The 23,993-nt window shown below is 39.8% G+C and overlaps 1 protein-coding gene across 1 annotated transcript in view; it reads right to left on the reverse strand.

The window, feature by feature from the left end:
* Window positions 1-11,253: 11,253 nt before the first annotated feature.
* The window catches only part of SDHAF3 (succinate dehydrogenase complex assembly factor 3), a 34,389-nt gene continuing 21,649 nt past the window's right edge, over window positions 11,254-23,993 (reverse strand). Inside the window, exon 2 of the mRNA XM_050892150.1 lies at window positions 11,254-11,983. Within this exon, the coding sequence (XP_050748107.1) occupies window positions 11,780-11,983 (204 nt within the window). The 3' untranslated portion in view covers window positions 11,254-11,779. The remainder of the gene's footprint in view (window positions 11,984-23,993) is intronic.

Below are 23,993 nucleotides of genomic sequence, written 5' to 3' on the forward strand. Positions count from 1 at the left end.
TATTATATTTCATTATTACTATTGTTAGTATTATACTTTACTTTAGTTATTAAACTGTTCTTATCTCAACCCACGAGTTTTACTTTTTTTTTTCCCTTTCCTCCTCCTCACCCCACTGGGAGCGGGGAGGGAGAAGCGGCTGCGTGGTGCTGAGTTGCTGACTGGGGTTAAACCACGACAGGGGTTTATTGGAGGAATGGTGCTTGCCCATGTCCTGGATTCCAGCTAGTCGATGACGCTGCCGGTTGCAAATCTACAGTGCTGATGGGTTCCTTTTCCGTAGATTACAAAGGGCATTTTTATCATCTGAATTGCATGAGCCAGCAATACAATTCACTGGAATATAGTACGTCTATAAATATTTCATAGAAAGGTGCCAAGTACTATAAATTGTTTCATACAGCCACTCCCGAACGCCACCAAAGCACGGTGCACACCAAAGGCATTGCAAGGCCTGTGGTCCGAAGCCTAGGAGGAGGACTTGTCTGTCCCATCTGTTGGCAAGGGGAAGACGATGCACTTAAAACCTTGCTCGGACAAGGTATTCCCCAGACTGCCACCCCAAGGCTCTGTGACAGCTCTGAATTTTCATGGCATGCAATCTGGGCAGAATGTCATGGAAAGAACAGAAAAAGCCTTCATATTTACAGCAGAGGCTTTGAGTCTAGCGACGAGCCCCATTCCTGGAGCTCAGGAAGGCTTCTCCTCTGTGCTGAAGGAGGCTGACCAGGGATGGCACGGGGCAGGGGAGCGGTGCGTGCTGCAGGATGCCCAGAGAGCAGCTGTACCAAGTGCCTCTTAACACCCTCCGCAGCCTCTTATATCTATTTATCCTCACCCCTTACCATGCTCTCCAGGGGCGATCTCTGTGCCTGTCTCCTCCCCTCCCCCTGCTGAGCAGATGTGCTTTTTACACAGCAGATGTTGGTACCTGCTCTGAGATAAGTAATAGATCGTTCCATTGGCTCAGGGAGTGAGAACTGTTTCTGTAAAAAATAAAATAACCAGCCTGTTTTGGGGCTTATTGCCAATGTTCATTAAAAAATTCATTTTTTATTTAAAGATGTGGCATTTTAAGGCCATTCTCTTTAAAAAGTTGGTGTTACAAGCCTTATGCAGTGTCCTGAGGCTGAAAAAAGCAACCTGGAAATGCTTTGATCTGTGATCTGTAAATGCCTGAGGAGAGTCAGCAATAGCATATTGGGTCCTGAGTTGATGGACGAACAGTTCACAGGAAACCAACATCTGAGCAGCCAGTCCACAGCAAAGAGTTCGAGTAATTTCCAGAAAGGCTCACTTGCAGTCCAGGACAGACAGATGGTACAAAGTTTCCTTTCTAATCCCCTCTGTGGCATGTTAAAAACAAGTCAGAAAAGCCACACAGATCTCTTGGAGCGACATTGGAGGCCTCTGCTTATTTGGACAGAGGCGACCTTTTGTGCAGAGCCCAGTGCAGTGGGTCCTGAGTTTTCCGAAGCTTCAGACATTGCTGTAAAATTGCATCAATTTTAATGACCTTAAGCAGGTTTGCAAATCTTAAGTGGGTGTGCTTACCTGCAAAGGGGCAGAGCTAAGGACTGTCTTTCTTACTAGCCAGTCTTTCAGTTTTTTCAGCTGAAAAGCAAATAGTTCTGGTAAAGAAATGCCACCTTGGGACTGGAAAAACCATAGTCAGAACACAGTTGGGACTGCATTTGGTTTAATGCAATTTTCAGTTTTTTCCAGTTTTTTCCCCCCGAGGGAAGGTAAGGGCTAGCTGTGGGCACACCACTGCGGTCAGGAGATGCTTCGCTGGTGTGTTACACGGGGAAGAAGTGAACCTTTTGCAGTGCAAACCTCAGCACCCTGCAGGCAATGGGCAGATCCCTGCAGCACAGCATTAGGATTTCCCTCAGTGGCTTTCTGTGCCGTGCCAGAAGTGCCCTTCCCTGCCATGTGGAGGACAGAGGTGGCTGCCCCGACCCCCTGGAAGCCGGTCATACTGCCCGGGGAGGTGCCAGGAGTGGGGACCGCAGGGAATGGCCCCAGGGATGGGTCCCCCTTTCCTGTATGGGGACGCTCCCCAGCTCCCACCAGCATAAGCACTCCTTTGGGCCCCCAAGGATGCTGCAAGGGTGCGACATCCAGTGATACCTGATTTAGAAAGAAGACAAATGAAAGCCAGAGCGTGTGGTTTAGCTTTTAATCACGGCTACGCATCATGCCTCATGTTCCCGAAACATCCGTGCTACAGCAATATGCTGTCAAACATCACAGCTATTGGAAAATAGCAATTGAATCCCACAGGTAGCACTGATATTTCATGTTTACAGCTCTCCCCAACTCCCTTTAGGCAGGGAACAAAGTTTTGCTCTTACAAATGACTACACCATAACTAATTACATAGTGATGAGTTTGTTTTAATAGAAGGGGTTATGTGGTAATGATGAGATCCAGAAGTGATTATAAATCACACGTAAGGTTCATGTGACACATGCAAAGAGCTGCACAGATATCTCGCTACATATATTATGTTCAGGAGTAAGCAATAACATTATCCATTTTCTAAGCCTTTTTCTTTTTTTCTGGAGTATAGCCCAGGCATTTTCAGATTTCTAACATCTTAGTTACTTATAGGGACTTTTTTATAGTGGTGTTAAGAACCCTTGCCATCAGTTTTTGTAATTATTCCTGAACTTGAAAAGAAATAGCTACAATTTTTAACTCATCAAGTAGTTCTTATGGTAATAAAGAGATGAATTAAGCAGAGTGAAATAGGAAGAACAGCAAAGCTGATCATCTGGGATTCCCATACCAGAGGGTAATTTTGTCTTCATAGAATTAAACAAATCCACCACCACCACCCCAGCTTGATGGGAATAACCAGGAAAACAAGCTGGGTCAAGATGAAGTTACTTACCTGGAAATTCATGCCACAGCTTAACTATCACAATTCACGGAAAGTTAGCAAAGCAGGTTTCATCCTGCAAAGTTTGGGATTTGCTCTCAGAAGCCCCTTTGACTCCCTGGTCACCTGTGAGCTACAAAGATTTGTCACAGGTAAGAGCAGAAAAGACAGCAGGTCCAGCTCGCGTGCGACCTGCTCTCCCTGGATCGTACCACAGAGGAAAAGCACTGTACTTCACAGTGAGAGGCAAGAACAACTGACTTCAAGATCGTATCAATTTCTTAACTTGCACTTGGCATTTGAAGACACTCTGGGGTTTGAAGGACCTCCTGCACTTCTCCCACATCCCCCTTCCAGCTCTCTAGATGTTCTCTCAGGAGCTGCTTTACTATCCCTTTGAGATCGATTTTTACATGGACTTTTAGAGCTTATCCAGTTTTTGAGATGGGGGGAATTATATTTTGGCCTATAAACTTGCTGAATATTGGTTTCAAAATAACTATCCACATCATAGGATGTTAATAACATCTAAACAGCTTTTACAGGATTGCCTCTAACTCCAAGTATCCCCTTGGCATTCCAGGTCAATATTCCTTTCTTGCTTTGTCTCACTGTATAGCTTTTAGTGAGCTTTTATTGTAAGATCTAGTAAAATCCCTACCACAGTTCGGGATTAGGGCTCAAACTAGTAAATTCCTATAATGTGTCCCCTGGCATCTCACTTCTGGGTTTTTTTGATTCTGAAAGCCATTAGCCAGTCTTTAAATCACTGCCAGTCAGTACAGAAGTCCATACACCCTCAGCCTGGCTGCTCTTAATGCATGGAGGCTATAGAAGATGTTTACAAATAGCCAGGAGGGCACCTCTTGATTTGGGAGCCAGATGTGGCTTTGCAGAGCCAATGTGAACAGAGAAGAAGAAGAGAAAATGGAGAAGCTAGTTCCATCTGATTTACTTGTCCTGGAGCATCTCCACTTGGTGGGCTGCTGTTTCTGGGCTAACACACCCATCCCTGTGGGAAAGCACAGGGATTCAGGTATGTCCTGAATCATGACAACCAGAAGAGGCTGCGCATGGATCTGAACAGTTAGGGATGCGGCCGTGCAGCTGCCTTCTTTGCTGCTTCAGCACAGGACTTCAACGCTTATAAACCAAAAGTATTTCTCCATGATGCTCCGACACCTGTTTGACCACCGTGTCAGGGATGCCTTGTGCCTCTGCTCCAGGGCTTACATCCTGTGACATCAAAATAGCTGTAGTCTGGCAGAGTCTCACTTCTTGGTGTGGATGTGGCATTTTTTTGAAAGGACAATCTATTATGCTTAAGATGTGTCATTTTCTGAAGTTTTAGAGCTGCTTTCAAAACTATGCCTAAGGAAATACTGCAATAATCTATTTATTGTGGCAATGTGATCAGACACACTTGATGCTTTGATCTGCAATAGAGCAGGGTACAGACTTCATGCAGTGTCATCACACCCATACTGATCATGTGCCCACAAGGAACAGGTATGTATTTGTGCCTCACTACACTGCCATGCAGTTCCTGCAGCAGATTTTGCCTCAGGTAGTGGACTAGCAAGGGAAGTCCATCCACAGCCATTTAGGAGAAGGTAAAGTCCCAGAATTCATATCCCTCTTGTCCAAAGACAGGGATTATAGAGAAAATGTGGGTAGGTCTTATTGTTAGAAAGCGTCACGCTGTTCTCTGAGCGTCTGATCATGACCAGAGTGCACGAGCTGAGGGGCTGGAGCAGTGGCTTTGGATGAGGAACACTGGATCCTCCCAAGGACCTGCAACAGGTGGTCGCTCTTGTGCCCACTACGGCCCTAGTTCCTTCTCTAGCTTCTTCCTAGTTCACTCTCTGCAAAAAGAGACTCTCTTACCACAAAGACTTTTTCTTCCTTTTCCTGTCGTCTTTGTTTTCCTTTGCAATACTGCTGAGAGGTCATTCAAATTGTAACCTCATGTACCAGAGATCTGGTCAGTGATTTTTTGTGGTTTTCTTTTTTTTGGTATAAGATCAAGGAGATGGGAAACAGAACAAGTCATTACTACATAAACTCCAGTCTCCATAGCAACAATGAAAAGTGTTTTCCTTCCTCAGTTTTACAATTCCAAGCCTATAGTCTCACCTGAGGCCCAGCGAGAGGTTAAAATGTTTCCTAACTTACTTGCTCATTGTGGAGTTTTAAAAGCAGGCTACTGGGGTGAGTAGCATGCGCCAAGTGAGACCCGAGCAGCTTTCCGGAGCTCCGGGATGCGAGACAGGAGCTTGGGAAGGGCAGCTGGGAAATCGCATTTTCACCTCTGTAGGGCTTCTATGCAGTAAAGCACACTCCTGTGGCACAAATCACCTAGGGCAAAGAAAGTGATGGAGAAAACATAACATTATACAGTGCCACTCTTCCTCAGACTGACTGTCCCACCACGGTGGGATCAGGAAGGCAACACTGTACTAACTCCCCTGAGAATATGGGGCCTCATTCCTATATTTACACCAAAATCAAAGCAATTGCCTTGTCCCAGGTTACTGCTGTGAACCCACCGCAGCTATGCAGAGTGCACGCTGCACGCAGGCAGTGCTGCGTGCCCGAGCTCAGGGAAGCTGAGAGCCATCGCCGACCACCGTCTCCTGCAGCTACGCGGTTTTGATACTTCGTGTGTGTTCATGAAATGCCAAAATTGCTGAACGCTCAGGAGAAAAATTGAAGGAACCTATGACGGACAAACTGAATTTCCCAGGACAGACTGGGGAATTTTGAGCCTGAGGAAGACTGGACCCCACAGTCCCAGTCAACCTCTGGCACCAAGACCTCTGCCATGGCTTTGGCACTCTGCGTGATGGATTAGTGCTTGGCAGAGGCCCCTCCGGAGGAAAATGCCTTAAAGTACCAAGAGGTGCTTGGAAGACCTTTCTATTTGTTTGTAAAGCCAGTTCTTCCTAAACCTTCTTCTCTTCCCTGCCTGCCAGCCTCCTGGGCAGGGGCTGCGGATGTGCAGTTGTATGAGCCATGCTCCTGCCCACGCTGCAGCAACGCGTGTTAGTCACATGTCATTAAGGCATCCAAGTCATCTGTATAAAAGGTGTTGATTTCCTCTCTCTCACAATCCAAGCAAAGTCCCATGGTATGCAACCAGCAATTAACAGTACAACGAGGACAACAAAATCAGGCTGAAATACAGACACATCTGAACAAACCTTATTGTACCTCAATGCACATAAAAAATGTACTTGATTTCTTTTCCAAGCTGATTTTCCAATTGTCAATGTTAATTTGGAATAGCTGAACTGGATAGGAATGGCATATTTAACTCAAAAGAAAAAACAAAACAGAAGAGTTGAATTTCATCTTTTGTAAAGAAAAGCCCCAAATGAGTTTTCCTTTTTACTGTACCCGAGGGTACATTCTGGGAGCACTGTACAATACCATCTTGAGTTTTCCAGTGGTAAAGGGTTGCAAGATTTTGACCAAGAGGCTAAGAAACTGTCATTTTAAGATATTTAGGTTAAGTCCACTTTCCCACCACCCAGTAGCATGTGCTCACATTATAAAATTAAATAGAATGAAATAGAAATTCTCAAATCAGTTCTTTGGGTCTTTGATTAACAGGTATTTTCTTCAGCTTTGAAAAGTTCTTTTAACTTACTGGATCATAATCAAAGGCGACTTCACCAATAACAGCACGATATTGTTAACCTGTACTCAAGTAGTAGAGGGGATGTACTAGAAGGGAATCCCTCTGTGAGTAGGAAACATGGACTGTGATCAGCTGAATTGGTCCGCAGCTCCTTATTGCCTCTCTACAGCGCCCAAAAAGGGAAAATTCAGACTCTTTTAGCAGCTTTCTTCAATCCCAGCAGGGCCACATGCCTAGGACTGGATGCTGGCAGACAGCACGCCTTGGGTTCGGCCACGCGCAGTTTAAACCCCAGTCTGGTTGGTGAAGCCTGTTGGAAGGATCTACCATGTTCTGTCATCTGCTTGGGTTACTCACTGATTCCTGACTGCACCATCCTAGTTTTGATGTGGGTATCTTGTTCAAAGGAAGAGCATGGCCAGTTTCCATTGCTCTGGCGGACTTTCTATGCTATAGATTCTGTACATTATTCCACCACAGTAAAGCTAACTGATATCCTGCCTTTGGTACAACCCCAACAGAGTACTGCCAGCTTACTTTCCTCTACATATTTTACTGGGTTTGCTGTTAATCTCTCAGGATAAACATATACCACTATTTTAGATTCTGTACTAGTTGTTTTTTCCAGTCAAAACCAGAAATAGGAACCTTTTGGGAAAAAACGGTAAATATGTTAGCTCACTTAACAGATGATTTAAATTTCACTTCATCCCTCAGGGAGCGTAATTGGCATAAAACAGAAGGCTCATCTGTGCTGGAAATGGTGTTGCAAATGGTGGTATTTCAACAAACTACTTATTAAGGGCTTTACAGTAGTAATACACACTTGTCTCAATGTTCCTCAGCATTTATAACAAGTTGACAGATACTCAGTAACTAAAGGTCATTTTATTAAATAAGGGATTCTTGTTATATAGTCTCAAGTACATGCTTTGAAATTGCTAGAGAACAGATTAAACACTGAACTCCCCAGACCTAAGTATCCGTTGCATAGGATCATATATCGTTTAAATGGGCTTGTAAAACACCTGACATTTACTCATAACACACACTGCTACCAGTGGCAAAACCATTCAGTTCTTAGTCATTTACACGTCGAATTTGTACATTGACTTATAGCTCTTAATTTCAATGAACAAAGAATACTTTGTATTATATAATGGTTGCATCCAAATAAAATTAAATTCTGTGATCTTCATGTGCCTTAATCAGTAGACACCAACCACTGGAAAAGCTGGAAGGACTCAGCACTGTCAAGTCTGTTCCCAGGGCAGAGCTGTGGCCACTGAAACTGCTGAAAGTGTTCCTACCAAAGCCAGTGGTTTTGCAGCAGGTATGTAACCTCCATGAACAAGAGCAGATCATTTACAAATGCAATTATTGTCAATTCTAACACCAGCCATTTGATTTGCATCAGTCTTTCCAGGGAACTTCCTAATGTGGCTCAAAGGGGAAGGCTTCCCAGTACCACCATTCCTCACCGTGAGGCTCTTGGGTACCAAACGCTGGCAGGTGCACCAAGCCCGGTCCAGCACTGGGACACGGATTGGTAGGAGGTGGGTCAAGCAGTTCCGTTATCAAACAAGCCCTGCAAAACCTGTGTTGCTGCATCTATACCCTCCAGCAGGAAGGATTTACCCTGAAACCCTTTCCAAGAGGTCTGAAAATCAACAGTTAAGCAGGACGGCATGTAGAGAAATCTTTTGCCCTAGAATGGGAGATGCCTTTTACAGTGATTCAACTTTCACCCTTCCTCAAAGGCACATGGACCCTCTGTGTTCACGCTTGGAGTAAATCAGTCTGCTGAGAGATTCAGCCCTCCCTCTCCTATTAGTTTGGCTACAGATAGTAAAAGTTAATATAGATGATAACAGGCAGGGAAAGGCATGGTATTGCTCCTTCACTAATTCTTCAATATTTTTACCTAGAAGCCCATGAAAACTTGGCCACTGACTCATCGGTGAATAACCAGCCTCTCATAAATACATATCCAAGATGAAGACATAGAAAGTCCACTAATAATTCAAAAAGATTAAATAAGTCCAAATAGCTGAGAAATTAAAATCCTTCATAAATCTTACCTTCAAAATGTTAAATTATTAATTTATTTTTATGTTAAATTATTAATTTATTTTTAAGCAAGAAACATCACGTTCTAATAGCTCTTGCTGGACAGCCAGTTAAAAAAGCATAAACCCACATCATAGAAATAATAAAACATTGAAAGAATGACATTTTTAGTTGTTCTTTTTAAGATGTATAACTTTGTATTTTGCATATCAAAACTGGCAATTTTTAATGAGACAGATTTCTAAAAATTGTGCTTGTTGATAAGACTTCAGCTCATGCCTTTTCCAGCTGTCTAAAACTTCAGCTCCCTCCAACTCCTACCAGCTGCCAGGTGATCACATAAAGTGTTACCACAGATAAGGTTTAGCTAAATTAACCAGTTAATTTTATCACTCTCTTTCAGTTCTAGAAGAGCCAAATGGATTTAAGATCAACAAAATACAAAGGATCTTTCTTAATGGATAAGCTGAATGGAGAGAGGTCATTTAAGGGTGGTAGGAGCTTTTCAGCTTTTAGTTGTATAACAGCAATCCATACCAACACACACAGAACACAGCTTAAAACTTTGTACTCATTTCTAAAGTGATCATAGCTATTTTTCATTGTAAGCTGATTAGTATCTTTTTTCTAAGCAACTCTTTTGCCATTTGAAATAGCACGCTGCTTGTAGTTTTGAAGTAATTTTGAGGGATGCTTTCCTCTGTTCATCATCCATCAAACCTTGTGTAAAATTCCCCACAAAAAGTATCCTATACCTTAAAAAAATAAAATTGAAGAAAAAGCATCTTCATCACTCTACCTTTCTGTGGACAGGATGAGAAGCCCATTGTCTTCCTCAACTTAGCTGCCATTAACCACGCTTGTAAATCAAAGAATGTCACTAACGCATGGTGGTGCTGGTGTTGCAAAGCTTCTGTGGGGCCACTCGTGCCTGCCACTTGCGTAAGCACTGCTCGGATCAGAGCATGCCTTAGTATTAGCACTGGCTGTCTTAAAGCCAGCAATCTTTAAAGATGTTTCATTCCTATTGTGGAATTTTGGCTTTTGTAAGAGTTGTTTTAAACAAGAATACAAACATTGTACAAAATATGAGCTACCATCGGGAATGAAAGAAAAAAGTTTTCAGATTTACTAGGAAAGAGACTGTGGAAGATGTTTACCCTCACCTCCAACTCACTTTAGGTCTCATTATAAGCTTAAATTTTTCACATCAAATAGCAATTTTTCATTATAAATTAATTTAGCCTCTAGAAACGTACATTATCTAGGTACATACATGAGTAGACAGATGCAAAACAAGTACTTTAAATAGTTTCATTGAACTAACAAGTTTCTTTAAATGTGTTGATGACAATAACTGTGCTCTAAATTGCAGTGTTTGAAATAAATTTGAAGCAACTTGGATATTGACCGGGAAGTAGGCACACATGTACTAGCAATCAAGGAGTGGAAACAAACTCTGTTGTCAACACCCAAACATTGCTTTTGGTATTAAAACTGAGTAGATCTAGTGGTGCAAATTACTCGTTACTTTACATCTGATGGAAGTGCAACAGAATACATCCTTATGCCCTAAACTCTGGAGTTGGATTAGATTTTTACAGACTTCGAAGTTTAAAAAGAAAAAAGCTTTAGGTATGTGTGAATGGCAATATCAGAGACAATTTTCAAGCTTCCTGCATGCACACCCCATCCGCTTCCCACTTTGATGCTGGGGCAAGACCTAGGTACGTAGCAGGCCAGAAGGGAGCTGCCATTCTCTCCAACCATGCCCTTGAAGCACCAAGAACCAGGACTTGTGAACCTCAGCCCTGCAGTCTGGATGTCATCTCTGCCCTTCGATCCTGTTTGGATTAGGCCCTGGAGGCTAAAGGATGTTCCTACAGCACAAGCAACAGAGGTTGGGGCTGCCAGGGGAAGATGTAGCAAAGCAACCGTAAGTGTTCCTTACACAGGAGTCTTGCAATCGAACTTCTAACAGAAATGAGCAACCTGCAACCTAAAATCCTAGCAAAGAATTGGGAAGAGAGGTAAGGGAGAGAGAAACAGGCTGCTCCCCAAATGGCGCCCCGTTAGGATCCAGGAGCGTAGCTTTGGCAAACAGCATGTTGTTACAACTTGAGACAGATGGAAATGTGCTTACTTGTCAAAGCTGTTATCCCCCAAGAAGAAAGAAATTATGTTGTCTTGAACATGCTGTGGGTAACAGACAGGGAAAGGTCCAGAAATAGAACAAAACTAGTAATATAAAACTAGGTTTGGAATACGAAATGAAAGCTGTCTTTTGCACAGAAAGGGGTGTGTTTTTTCCTAACAGATAAAAAACCAGAACTTTTTTTAGTCCCAATAGTATGAGTGTTACAACAGGCACGCGTTGTCCTGATGAAGACTTAACCTATTACAAATAAATTACTAATGTTTGTCACACAGTATTATCAACAGGATAATTTCTGTGATTGAGGAGTTTACAAATTCTGGTCTATATAAAATATTGAATAATACGGTATACTGAGCTTTTAAAGAGCCTTTGAATTCTAACTACAGCACAACCAACTCATGAATGGTTTCTAAAAATTTTAGATGCTAACAATAATCTGAGCCTAGCTTTGAAAAAAATGCAGAATCTTCTTCATAAGCCAGTGGTTCCTTTAAGGTCAATTTAATAATGAACTACATCTTTTATTTTAAAGCACATTTCACAATAAAGCTCAAGAAGAAAACCAACTTTCAATTTCAACAGCAGTATGTTTTTCTAATACTGCTCATTTCTTTCCATCGAAACAAACCCACTCTAGTACCATACCTCAGAAAACATGCTAATTGCATCTTTTCCATTAAGGCAGAGGATGATATACAAACAGAAAGATGTTTCGCCCTATGGTGCCAAGATAAAAAAAATAAAACTTCCTATTTTAAAAATGTCAATTTACTTTTACCAAATTCTTTAAGTCTCCACCTTCCATTAGGAGAAAAAAAAATTGCAATTAACATAAAATTGTTGTGATTATTCCATTTTAACATTTATTCTTGCATAGAAAGCCAAATAGCCAGAGACACCCGTTGCAGACAAGTTATGGCATCAGCAGTGCCCATTATTCCACAGAAACCACATTCAAGTCCAACTGGAAAAGGAAGTTTCAAAATGTTTCTGTATGCATTAAAACGATTTTTAAAACCTTTTAGTTTTTGTGATCTGAGTCTTTAGAAATGATGACTTTTTTATGAGGTCTGGTAGCCTCGTCCATCAGTTCCTTCAGCTGTCCAATCTGTTCATCACGGAAGTCATTAAGTTTTTCTTCTGTGAGCTGGATTCCATATACAGTCTTTTCTCTCAAATTTTGTTTGTCCTCATTAATTTGTTGCTGTATCAGTGCTGCATAATTCTAGTGAGGAAAGAATATAAAAGGTCAAAAAAAAATGACAAATGCAGGATTCAGGTCAACTTTTTTTAATATCATTTTACTGTAATAACATACTCTTACTCAATCTTCTACAACAGTCTATTAATCAACACCAAAAGACAAAAAAATACACTTTGTATAAGAAAGGTTATTAAGACATTTCTAGTATCTACAGTCAATGTTATGTAGCTAGTTTAAAATGCAAATCATACACATACATTAATTTAATTCTGTCATATCATGTACTACTACTGAAAACAAAACAATTTAATTATAGATCAAATATATTTATGTAGTTATCACTATTAAAATATATGTTTTCTATCTAGCAGGATATCAATAGGATTCACATTGTAAACTGATACATCTGGAAAAGTATTAAATATTCTTGAAGCAATGTATTAGAAAAAGCAGTCTATAATTAGACAAATGTCCTAAAGCCTTTCTGCCTAACCACTCTGCATTTCTGGGAACTAATAAGGTCATTTGCACCCATCCCTGGAGTGCTCCAAAGGCAGTAGGAATTCAGCAACTGTGAGACTTCTGTCATTCTGCCAGTTTTGGAAGAAATTAGTTAGCAAAATTAAAAGTTAGGGGAGAATAAGAGGGGGCTTCAACGACAGATACCCCTGTATTGTGTGCTCATTCCTCGAAGGAAAAAAAGAAAAGGATATCCCTCTTTCAGTACTGTTTTGAACGTAAGTAAGTTTATTCAGACTTACTTTCAATCCTGTTGTAGCAGAAAGCATTTGGACCACGTTTACTTAAATAACAGCATTTATGTCAGTGGATAGGCAAAACAGTCAGTATGTATTACATCAATACCAGGCTGAGGACCATTATAAAAGCAAAACTTTCTCAAGGGCAGAAATGGAAGGGGCCAACAGGTCATACCAGTAATGTGAGCATAGCTGGAAAATTGCGTTCTCAACGCTTTGGAGCAATCTTTGACCATTACGACTTTTCTAAATTACAACACTCGAGGTTTTGCAAGGACAGCGGTTCTACAAATTTAATTCAGCTAGCAGTGCTACCACTGACACCGCTGAGTTCAAAGCCCATCAGCATGGATCCTGCGTGCTCCCCGGCTCCCTCTGCCCAGCACCAGCCCTGCTGCAGCAGCTCTCGAAGAAGCTGCAGTGAATGAATTTGTCAAAAGCCTCATGGCGTGTGTACTTAACTGAAGTCAGTGAACCTACTTGGATATTTAAAAGTTAAGCACACATTTAAACACTGGGTTGGAAGGGAGCCTAAACTTTCATTTTTCTTAAGAGGAACTTTTCACAATTAAGAAATTAATTTCAAAAGTTCATTTTTATTGGAAAAAATATAGGTTTCTCTCCTACTTTAGTAAGGTATCCTTTAAAGCACCCTTAAAGTTTCAAGCACAACTCTGAATATAGTATAAGAAACTGAACTAAAAAAAAACTATATTCTGAATAAATAAGAATGATGACTGTGTTACATGGTAACACTTTTTTTTTAAATAAAGGATCAAATATTGGGAGTATTCAAAAGCACAGGATTATAGCAATGAGATATAAGCATTATTTTAATTTCCAATTTTCAGCTAAAAGAAGCCTCATTATTGCATACTGAATTGTTAATCCAATTACCAGCAAAGTTACTAAAGCCACTACTTCAGCTGTATGTCTAATAATTCCAGAGAAGTGGGTGAGAAGGAAGAATGTTATTCATGAGCATGTGATAAATTTCAAAACGACAGCATTTACCAACAAAAATACAGTACATTGTTTACGGAGCATGTCAATCCTCACTAAAGTCAGCAGGATCTTACCAGTCCTGCTGCAAAGCTTAATTCATGGCTATTTAAAGAAAATAGATAGATAAAACAAATTGGGGCAAACAAAAGTAAATTTTTATTAATACAGACTCTGAACCAAACTGATTCCTCATTTCTAATAGAGATATCTGTAGTGGTAGCACATTGTGTTACAGTTACCTAATAAGAAAAATAACAAGTTTCATAATACTGAGGTTCTTCCCCACATCACCTCTCCCCTTTTCACATTAAACACGCATTCAGGAACAGTGACACTACAGTTAATCCCTGTAGTAATCCTACACCTCAGCGGTATTACCTTACAATAGAGTTGGTCCAGGGTTTAGAAGGAACTAAATACAGTTTTTTCCTGATGACTGAACAATCAAACAGTAACAACAAGATAAAAAACGATAATGGGTTAAAGAGTCTTCAAGTTCATGATTTACAGAATTTCTTATCAAGGCAGATGGACAAATGTGATCTCTGAAGCTGTCAGCAGATCAGTAACACACCGACATGTTACACATCAACTATTCCACTTCATTCTATCTTCAAATTTCTGCACAGAACAATCCAGTCAGTATTGATTCTGGACTCCAAAAAAAAGAAACTCTCATTATACCAAACAACAACATTCACAGCATATAATTCAGAAACAATACTGAAAGCAAGCAATGTGAAACTCTCCACATCTTATCAAGAGACCTGACCTAAATGCACAAACCCTGAGAACCCCTCCATGCGAAGTCCTACTAGTGCAGGTTCCACAGTGGGAGAAAAGTCCTCCCCACCACTAATGATCAACCACCTGGGAGCAGCCTGGGGCTACCGCTGCAGGCACCGGCTATGGTACCTACATATAACTGAAGTCCATTTAAAGACCGGTTACAATTTTACAAACTTGGTTGACTACAAGATCATCTTTTCCAAAAATATCAAATTAGTTACTGGTAAAGAGTCTGCAGTATTATATTTTTTTTTTTAATCTAACATCAAAGCATCACATTTCACAAAGCATCAGCGTTAAAGAATCCAGATCTCAGCAGTGGTGGTCCTCGACAAAGCTGCAATGCCCACTCTCACAGATGCCCTGCATCCAGATACACAGCGATGGACTGTATTTCCCCATTCCTTGATGCCAGGTGTTCTGCTTCGCAGCACTCCAACGTGCTCCCATCTGGACATGTCACCACTGGCTCTTTTCCCCCACTCATCTTCTAGCTGAACAAATGTTTTGTACGTGCCAGAAAGCCTCAATAATTGTGGTTTCACATCGATTTGTAACGTGAACAAAAATTCAAAATTGGACCCTGAAAACATGCTGGGTTTTGGTTGGCTCATGACAGAAAATGGAACTTTCTCATCTCATTTTACCAAAAGGCAGTGATGCACCAAAGAAAATATGTTTCAGCCTTTACAAAAGCACTGGAAAAAGATCAACTATATGGCATATCTCATTTTCTCTGCCTGTGATGCCAGATGAAGAACGAACAAAGCTTGGAATATTTAAGTGTTTAACACATTACTGTTCCCTCAGAAATTCATACTGTTATTATGTGATCAGTGATTTGTGGAAAGGTACTACATAATTTGCTGGTACCTAGTTCTGTAATTTAAGATTCGGCTTCTATACAGAAAATGCATCATTTTGCTAACTGCACATGAACTTTAATATGTTGAACTCCAAAGTTCAGTAATAGGTTTAAAAGTGTAATCAAAAAAAAAAAAAAACACCAAAAAAACAAGCTAACATTTGTTCTTTCAATAATATACCTTTGGTCACAAAATATGATGATCACAGTCCCTCTCAGGCAATAAGGAGGAGCAGCATGTCTGTGTATGCTCTAGTTTTCATTAGAACTTAATACATACAGAATTTAACTATTTCCTAGTGTCATCTTCCCTACCAGCAGAACTGAAATAAACCCTTGCTTGGCTTTCCCTAACAAGGAAAATTACTTCGCTTCTGCCTTTCATTTTATTTGACATATAACTACATCTTCCAAATATAACAAAACTCCTTTGTCAACCATGACACAAATCCCTGGCAGATTTTTCAAGGGCATCTTATTCCAGTTACGGTTCACACTCTGCTCACAGAACCAGAGACAAGAGACACAAAATGGAAGACAAGTAAACCTGCACCCTCGCAGTGCCAGGCTCAGCGTACACAAGGATTGCAGAGGCACACAGGTGCTCTCCTCCCTTGCACAGATGGTCAAGTGTGGCAGGTCAGTAAGGGACAACCTCTGCACCTTCGGGCTTTTTAGGCTGGTTGGTTGTTTCTTTTGTAAGTAGCTCTTACTGCAATGATCCTCTGTCTACACCAGCTGCACACTTTCTGGGCACCTACATGAAAAAAAACCAAATAAAAACCAAACCACCAGCTGAATGATAAAAGCCTTTGCCCCTTGTATATGACTGCCACCAGAAACAAAGAGGATCAGAATCAAGTCCAAGTCAAGACAACCTCTCCTGACTATTTACCATCAAAAAGTGGCTGATTTACCCAGTATTCGATCCCAGCATGCTGGCCATCCATATCACAGACACCCTCAGAGTTCTACTCCTCCCAGTATCCATCCCAGTCTTAAAGGAGGGTAACAGTCCAAGGTGCAGACTGGCCAGGTCCCTGCATTGCCAACAGTACGTGCAACCGCAGAGACACCCCAAAACTCTCCGTATCGCCAATGCAGAGAGGCAGATGCCTCACCTGAATGCTCTCATGCACTCCTTAGAGATGCTGGTTCTGCCCACAGATCACGTTGGCGTCTACAGCATGCAAGCTGAATTCAGCCATTAGGCTCTCTTAAAATCCTATGACATGACTAAATACTTGAACCTCCAAGTGATTTCTACAGAAACACAGAAGGTGAGTATTTGCTGTAATCAATAACCACAGGGGTTTTTATTTAAATTCACTAACTGAAGCGAATACACCGTTTTCCTCTGCTCTCTGATTCATAAGCATTCACAGAATGCACAAATTCATCAAAAGGGCAAGGGGATGGGTGACATTTGAGGTTTTAAAATACCACACATTACAGAAAGGGTGTCAGCCTTGTCATTTTCAAAGTTGAGAAAGGATTAAATACAAAAATAAAAGCAAAAACCACACAACCAAAAGCCCCACTCCCTGACTGCCAGATGTCCTGCCTGGTCCAGTGCATGCTGATAGACATTTATCTCATACGCAAATATGAAATGCTGATAGGCATTTATGATTTAATCGTAAGATTAAATGGGTTAAGAGCCCATTTGCCTATTTTCACTGGGAAGAATGGTAATCATCATTTCTATTTTCTTTGGTGTCCTCCTCAACATGTACAATGCTACATTTTAGACAATCCAAAAATCTCTGTAAGATTCATTTAGATAGAAAAAGTCAGGATAGATATGTCTGTTCACAGTAAGTACCTGTACGATTCACTTTCTCGCCAGGTTTTCTCTGGCAAGGTCTAAAATTTTAATCTCCCTTAAGTGTAAAGCCGATGTTTTCATCCATTTCAAAAAGACTATCTCCACTTGCAGCCAAATTAATGATAACACTGATAAACAACAACATTACTGGGGCCAGATCAGAAACTGCTACTCTGAGACACGTTAAACAAACAGGACAGAGTCAGGCACTGAAAAACGCTATCAAATTATTTTAAATTGATTTTTCTTAGGGTGACATCAAAAAAACAAGCATGGCCTGACAGGCCACCCTCATCGCTCCCTGGAAGGTAACTTAAATTGCTGTATTTCAAATTTTTCTGCTGCTACTAGGAGCAAAATCAAACACATGCTGCTAAGACGGTAGCATGAAGAAATGACTGTGAATGAACAGCACAGCAAGGAACAACCTGTTCTTATTATTGTGCAGAGATATGTTGAATGAATTATTTTAATGCACATTCAAACAGAATTCTGTAACTGATTTACTGTATTTTTTACTACAAAACTGGTTTGTTTGTTAAACTAATTGAGTATCAGCAAAAGACAAAATCTTTATAGAAAATGGGAGTACATCTCATGAAATTCCAGAGCATCTTCCTATATTTTACCTGAAGCTGTAAGTATAGTTAGAAATGTAATAACAAACCCAGGAAAATTCTACCACACTTAAGCTCAGCTTAATACACAATTTCAGTGGATATTTTCATACACCCGCATACACGTTAAGCCATAACAACCTACACTTCACTCTATAAGACCACTTAAAATAGCCCATAAACATTTTTAAAATTGCATAAAATACAATTACTGTCAAATAAATTACCTAATCTGAATAAACAGCTATGTGAAGTCACACAACCTCTAATAGGAACAACGTATTATCAGACAATTTCAAACCACCTTTGTTTTTGTAAAGGACACACTACGATCACTTAAAAAAGAAAAGTCAATATACTATAAAGGGTGGTCAGTAAGCCTTCCTGCTGCTTTTGAAAATACCCATCAAATGGTATTTGAATGATACCAGGTAATGACATATGGCTGGCATTATCAGAGTTTCTTATGTGGAAAATTTAAATAGTAATTGCTGGGAAAAGGGCAACAGAATGAAGATGGGAATTTTGCTCTGAGGTACCCAGCACAGCAGAGGACCTCTGGGGAATAAAGATGTCCAGCTCCTACTGCAAGTCTTGACAGAAGGTGAAAAAACAACTTTCTCTTCTGACATTTAAATCACCTGAGCATCCATCACACGTGTAACAGCAAACCAGAGGCAACTCTTAGCAAGAGGAACTTGCACGAACATTCAGCACTGGCTTAACACTGCTCCTGCTGAAAGCCTGAAGGATGTAGTTGGTTATTGCTCAGTGGTTTTGCCAAAAAAAAATTTATTAACTGTAGTGTGAGCACAAGAGGGAAATCTCAAAGATTATTCTCTTTCTGAAAATGCTATAGGACTTTACATGTAACCCTGGAAAACATCAACATCCAAAACATATGACGCCAAATGTTTCATCCACAGACACTCCAGCTCTGGTGCAGCAGACCACACTCGCATTCTGAGGCCACAGTAAGGCCTCTAAAATGGCATTGTGCTCCAGTTAAATAAAGCATTACCAAAAAGTTGATTGTCATAAAAATAAGGTTATGCTATAAATTTAACAGGCATATACAAGAAAAAACTAGCGACAAGCTTATTTATGATAGAAACCAATGTTTTTCCTCATGTTTTCCTGTTCTAGCATCTCCTTCATTACCAATGTCACGGCACAGAATCCATCAACAAAATGTTTAGTATCTACTAAGAGAGGCAGAGTTGTGCAAAGTAACACTAAGTTATCCGGTTTCAAAACCAGGAAGAATTCCCCAGCACAGGCACATTAAAGAAAGCCACAGAACAGCCCTTCAACAGGGTGGTTTGGGCTAAGATAGCCATAGCTGCAAAGTCAGAGACCTGAGACGGTGCTGCAGCCAGCAAAGGCTGCAACAACGGAGGTAAGCAAGCAAATGCTCTTCAGGTCCTGTGCTCACCACTGCTCATCTTGAGATATCACTTAAATAATATTCTAATCCTCTTTGCATTCACACACAAACCTCTGTCACTCAAATTCAACATACTGTAAACTCAAGCTCTTTGGCTTGAGTGAAGCACCAGGGTTGCTAATGGACAGGATACCAGTGGCTATGCTATAGGCTGCAGATTTAATTAGCTTTTCTGTTAAATGATTTATCTATATTTCATGAGAGCAATTCGGTTATAAATGCTGCTGTTCTGAGATCTGTTTACCACCTTCTGACAGCTCTTAGACATAAAGAATAAGATGCCTTAAACAAGCTAAAAAATCTGCCATTTCTGTTACATTTCAAATTTCAGCCATCCTTGATATTTTCCATTAATAATAGAAGGGTTCAGTTAAGCAGATGTTAGGATGTAACATATTAAATAGGTACATTTTGTTCAGAGGTTTACTATGTATAAAAACACAAACACTTAAAAAACAGACTGAGTAGCTTATATGACCAGTCATAAGAACACTAAGTTGAAACTTTAAGCACATATAAGTAAGAATCAAAAAGGGTATCAGAAAGAGTACTTTATTTTTATTAAAGCTGAAACATTACTCACTTTATTTTTAAAACAAAAAAAAGCACTCTTCTCAGAAATTAAAGGAAAGACATTTTCACACAAATTTTTGAAAACATCACATTATGCGAAAGAACAAAAATAAAATTTTTAAAGCAAATTGCATTCCTCCCAGGACAAGATCCCTGTTCTCCCCCTGTGCATCACCACCTCTTGAGCAGGGCAGTTGAGGAATCCCCAAACAGAAAAAAATCCCAGAGTGGGGCTAAACCAGAGTTGGTAACTCACAGCCACTGTCCCTGCCCTTCTGCTGAGGCAGCCACTACAGTGGCACTCCAGAAAGGGAAGGAAAAACAGGGACAGCAGAGCAGCCCACAAACAGAGTTCATGTAATCGCAAATGCAAAACACAAAAGGTACAAAAATGACATGGTTTGCCAGAGGCCAAACTGGTTCCTCAAGTACCCTTCAAGACCATGAGTGTGGAGAACCCACCTCACTACAGGATACATCTCCTACCCCCAGAGAAAAACAATGCTAGCAAAACAAAATTCTCCCTCTTCTAACAAATATACTTAATTGTAATTAATGAGGAGCTCTAAAAACAAGTTGTGTGAAGAGCAGCTTGGATAAGCTATTTTGTATTTCAGTCCGTTATTAGATGGAAAGATCTGTAGAGGTCATTTCAAGCCAAGGGGATAGTCTAGCGCTTGCAATGGGATTGTCTACATCTAAATGTTACATGTCTAAGTGAAGCTAGAGTTGTAGGTTGCCTTTGTGCTGAGTGTTGGAGAGAGAAACTTCTGTCTTAGACATGATGTGACGACTGGATACACTGTCCTCCAGAGATGTGGGTCTCATCACTGCGAAAGCAACTGTCTCTCTCTCTCTCTCTCTCTCCGTGGCTGTAGATGACTGGCTTCAATCAACTTCCTTCCTTCCTTATGGTAAAAGGAAAGTGTTCATTAGTTGTTTTGTTTTGTGTTTTTTTAATTATAAAAGGCAACAAAAATACCATTTCTCCTTGAATGAATCTATAATCTCTCCCCTGGAGTTTGTTTTATCTTTGGGTAACGCTGCTAAAGTCAGACTCAGCAACATCCTGAAGTGAAACACACGATGCAAAAAAAATTGTAGTTCTTTTTTATCCTTAGAAAACTTTGAATTATGTATATTTTAATTTCTGGGGATGAAAGACCATGTCACCATTTTTAATTACAGCGCACAGAGGTGAAACAGATTTCTCCAGGACAAAGTCACTGGATCGTAAAGAATGGGAAGAACCAGAAAACTTCAAAGTTTTCTAAAAGTTAATCTGAAAGGAAAAGCCACGAGAACTTTAACGATATCGTGTTTTCCCAGGAGGTTCAGGAAGGATGCTAGAATATGTGATTATCGACCAAATTTCAGGGTAGTGATCACAGTAACACAATGATGCACGTATTGTAACTATACAGAACTGTTACCATATACAGGGGTTTTTTTTGATTGCTTGCTTGTTTGCAGTTTGGGAGGAGAGAATGAAAAATTGTTCAGCTAAAACGGAGCCAGGGAATATAATTATGTAATACTTAGTAATCAGCATGGAGAATTATTATTTGATCAGGAAGGTATAAAATGGACTACTTTTTTTGAACACAGTTTACTAATATTGTTTAACTGGAAGAAATGACATTTATTTAGAGGAATGTGAAAAAAGCTCAAGGACTAACTCAGCTTTGTTTATAGCTTAAATAACATGCTATTTTAATGTCCTTTTTTCATGTAAGACTTATGAGATCATAATTTGAGGTGAAAGTGGGAAGTGTGCGGCCTGACCGTCAAGGTAAACATATATAAATGCTATTAACTCCAAAATGGAGCACAACAGCATTACAGTACATCAGAGTGACTTTACTGTCATTTGTGGAACAAGCTGTGATTAATTATTTCTTTCTGGATGCACAATACTTACATCAGTATCGTACATCAGGGCCAAAATCTAGGTCACTAAAAGCTTTTTGCATCTGATAACAACCATAGTCTTTAAGATCCTCTCCACTTACATTAATAAGCTTCATCTCAAGCCTTAAATAGCAAGCTTGATCTCGTTCTAGGGAAGAAGGAAGGAAAAAAAAAACCTCAGAACATACTTGAAGGAAAAACAACATTTAAGAAAAAATAAAATCACCAATTAAGTTCTGAAGAGAGAGATCAATCTGAAATGTAAATGCAGCACAAGAAACGGGGCAGAAGGAAGAGATGGCAGGTAGAATGAAAGAGATGGTCACGTGAATGGGTTCCAATGGCTCGACAAGATCCTGTGATGGTTCTCTTCCCTTGGACAGGTTGTATCATTCAAAATGTGAGCTCCACCGAAAAAAAAAACTTCTTTTATGAAAGAATAAAAAAAAGTATTTTTCTCTGAAGTACATATCAGTATTTGAGAGTCTTTTAAATTGGTACTGGAGACAAAAATACTTGGAAGAGAAATATATTAAAAATCCCATTAGAACTTAATATAGTTAACAATTTAAGAACAAAACATGGAAAATTATTCAGTCTGGACCTTCATCTGTAAAAATTATGATGAAATTACACTGTTACTAATACCAAACTCTAAGACTGCTGTGACTGGACAAATAAGCTACAGACCAGAAAAGTTAAACTTCTTTCAAGAACATTGTTTCATATTTTCATACAAATCCTAATAAATCCTCAGCAATTTGAAAGATGGTTATTTCTTGACTCAGTTTCTATTTTGCTTTGACATTTTATGCTGTGCATGGCAGCTCTTTGGCTAATAAAAAAGCTCTCCTGTGCACTTTTGTCTACTGCTGATGTTTTGTCTGGCAAATATTATGCTACAATCTCACAGAATATTCAAGGTTTTATCACATGCTGTTAATTTAAAGCAGGGCAAGGGAAAAGACTGGAAGTGATAGTATCAGTTTGTTTTTAGGAACTTAACTTCTTCAATGCATTAGTTATACTGTAATATTTCTGTTTAAATATTAAGCTAGGAAATCTTGGCAAAGTGCTTCACTGCAGATAATTCCCAGACAAATATCAACACTAAGTACAGGCGTTTTACCTAAAAAAACCTAAAGAGTGTTTTAGCAACATAATCACACAACTATAATTAAAGCACACAATGCAAACATCACTTACAGACTCCCGTATCAATTCTTTAAATAGAGGACAACTATCTTAAATTTGCAGTTATTTCTTTCAGAAGTATTACTTCCAGATTTTCAAGGAAGACAATCATTTCACATCTAGATATTCACAAAAGGAAAATAAAGCCTGTTTCCAAGACAACCACATTAGTTTCCAGACTGCTAGATACTAACTAAGAACATGCAAAAGATTACATATCCCAGATGATGACAATTGAAAGACTTTCCATGCATGTTCTTCTACTCAATTCATACCCAATGAAGCATTTCAACTGTACATATATATCCAAAAGAGACTCGGTATTCTTATTTTTCCATTACTCACATTCCTATATACTCATTAGAGCCAAAACCTTAAACTAATACAGTAACGAAGAAAACCTCAAGTATAAACAAAAATTTAATCTGCTAATAGGCATCTTGCATTGATTTCCTTGACACCACAAATAACCTTTCTGCTGAGGGTGCACTGAATTTTTTACTTTAATGGACCTGTAGAAGAATAATGTGCTTGAATAAATTAAGTAAAAAGTCTTGGGCAATATTTAATAAACAGACCAGAAGGTCATTAAAGTCAGATCCATCCCTTAGGACAAACAGACAGAAACTTCCCCAGTTTTAAGTGAACATATTCTACATTCCTGTTCCAATACAATATGTGGGATGCTCATTTAGCAAAGCAAATTTGGCAACAGAAAATACTGAGTCAAAGGCTGATTTTCTTGGCCAGCCTTACCACAGTCGCTCTAGTAATAGGGGAGAGAGACAAGCCCTACCTGGGTGCTTGTGGAGGCATTTAAAACAGACAAGCAAGGAGTCATTAAAGTTTATCTACCTGCTTCTTCAACATGGCACAAACATTTTGAGGTGTGCTCTTCATAGAGCACTACCTAGGAGACTGGCCATCAATAAAAGAAAGCCTACATACAGGTGGACTCGTATGATTTCAAAAATAAAAAAATATTGCTAGTGGGAAACACAGGTGAATTCTTATAAGGGTGTAACTTAGATAAGTATGATGTTC

Source organism: Gymnogyps californianus, chromosome 2, assembly GCF_018139145.2.
Source record: "Gymnogyps californianus isolate 813 chromosome 2, ASM1813914v2, whole genome shotgun sequence".
In the NCBI taxonomy this organism is placed as follows: domain Eukaryota; kingdom Metazoa; phylum Chordata; class Aves; order Accipitriformes; family Cathartidae; genus Gymnogyps; species Gymnogyps californianus.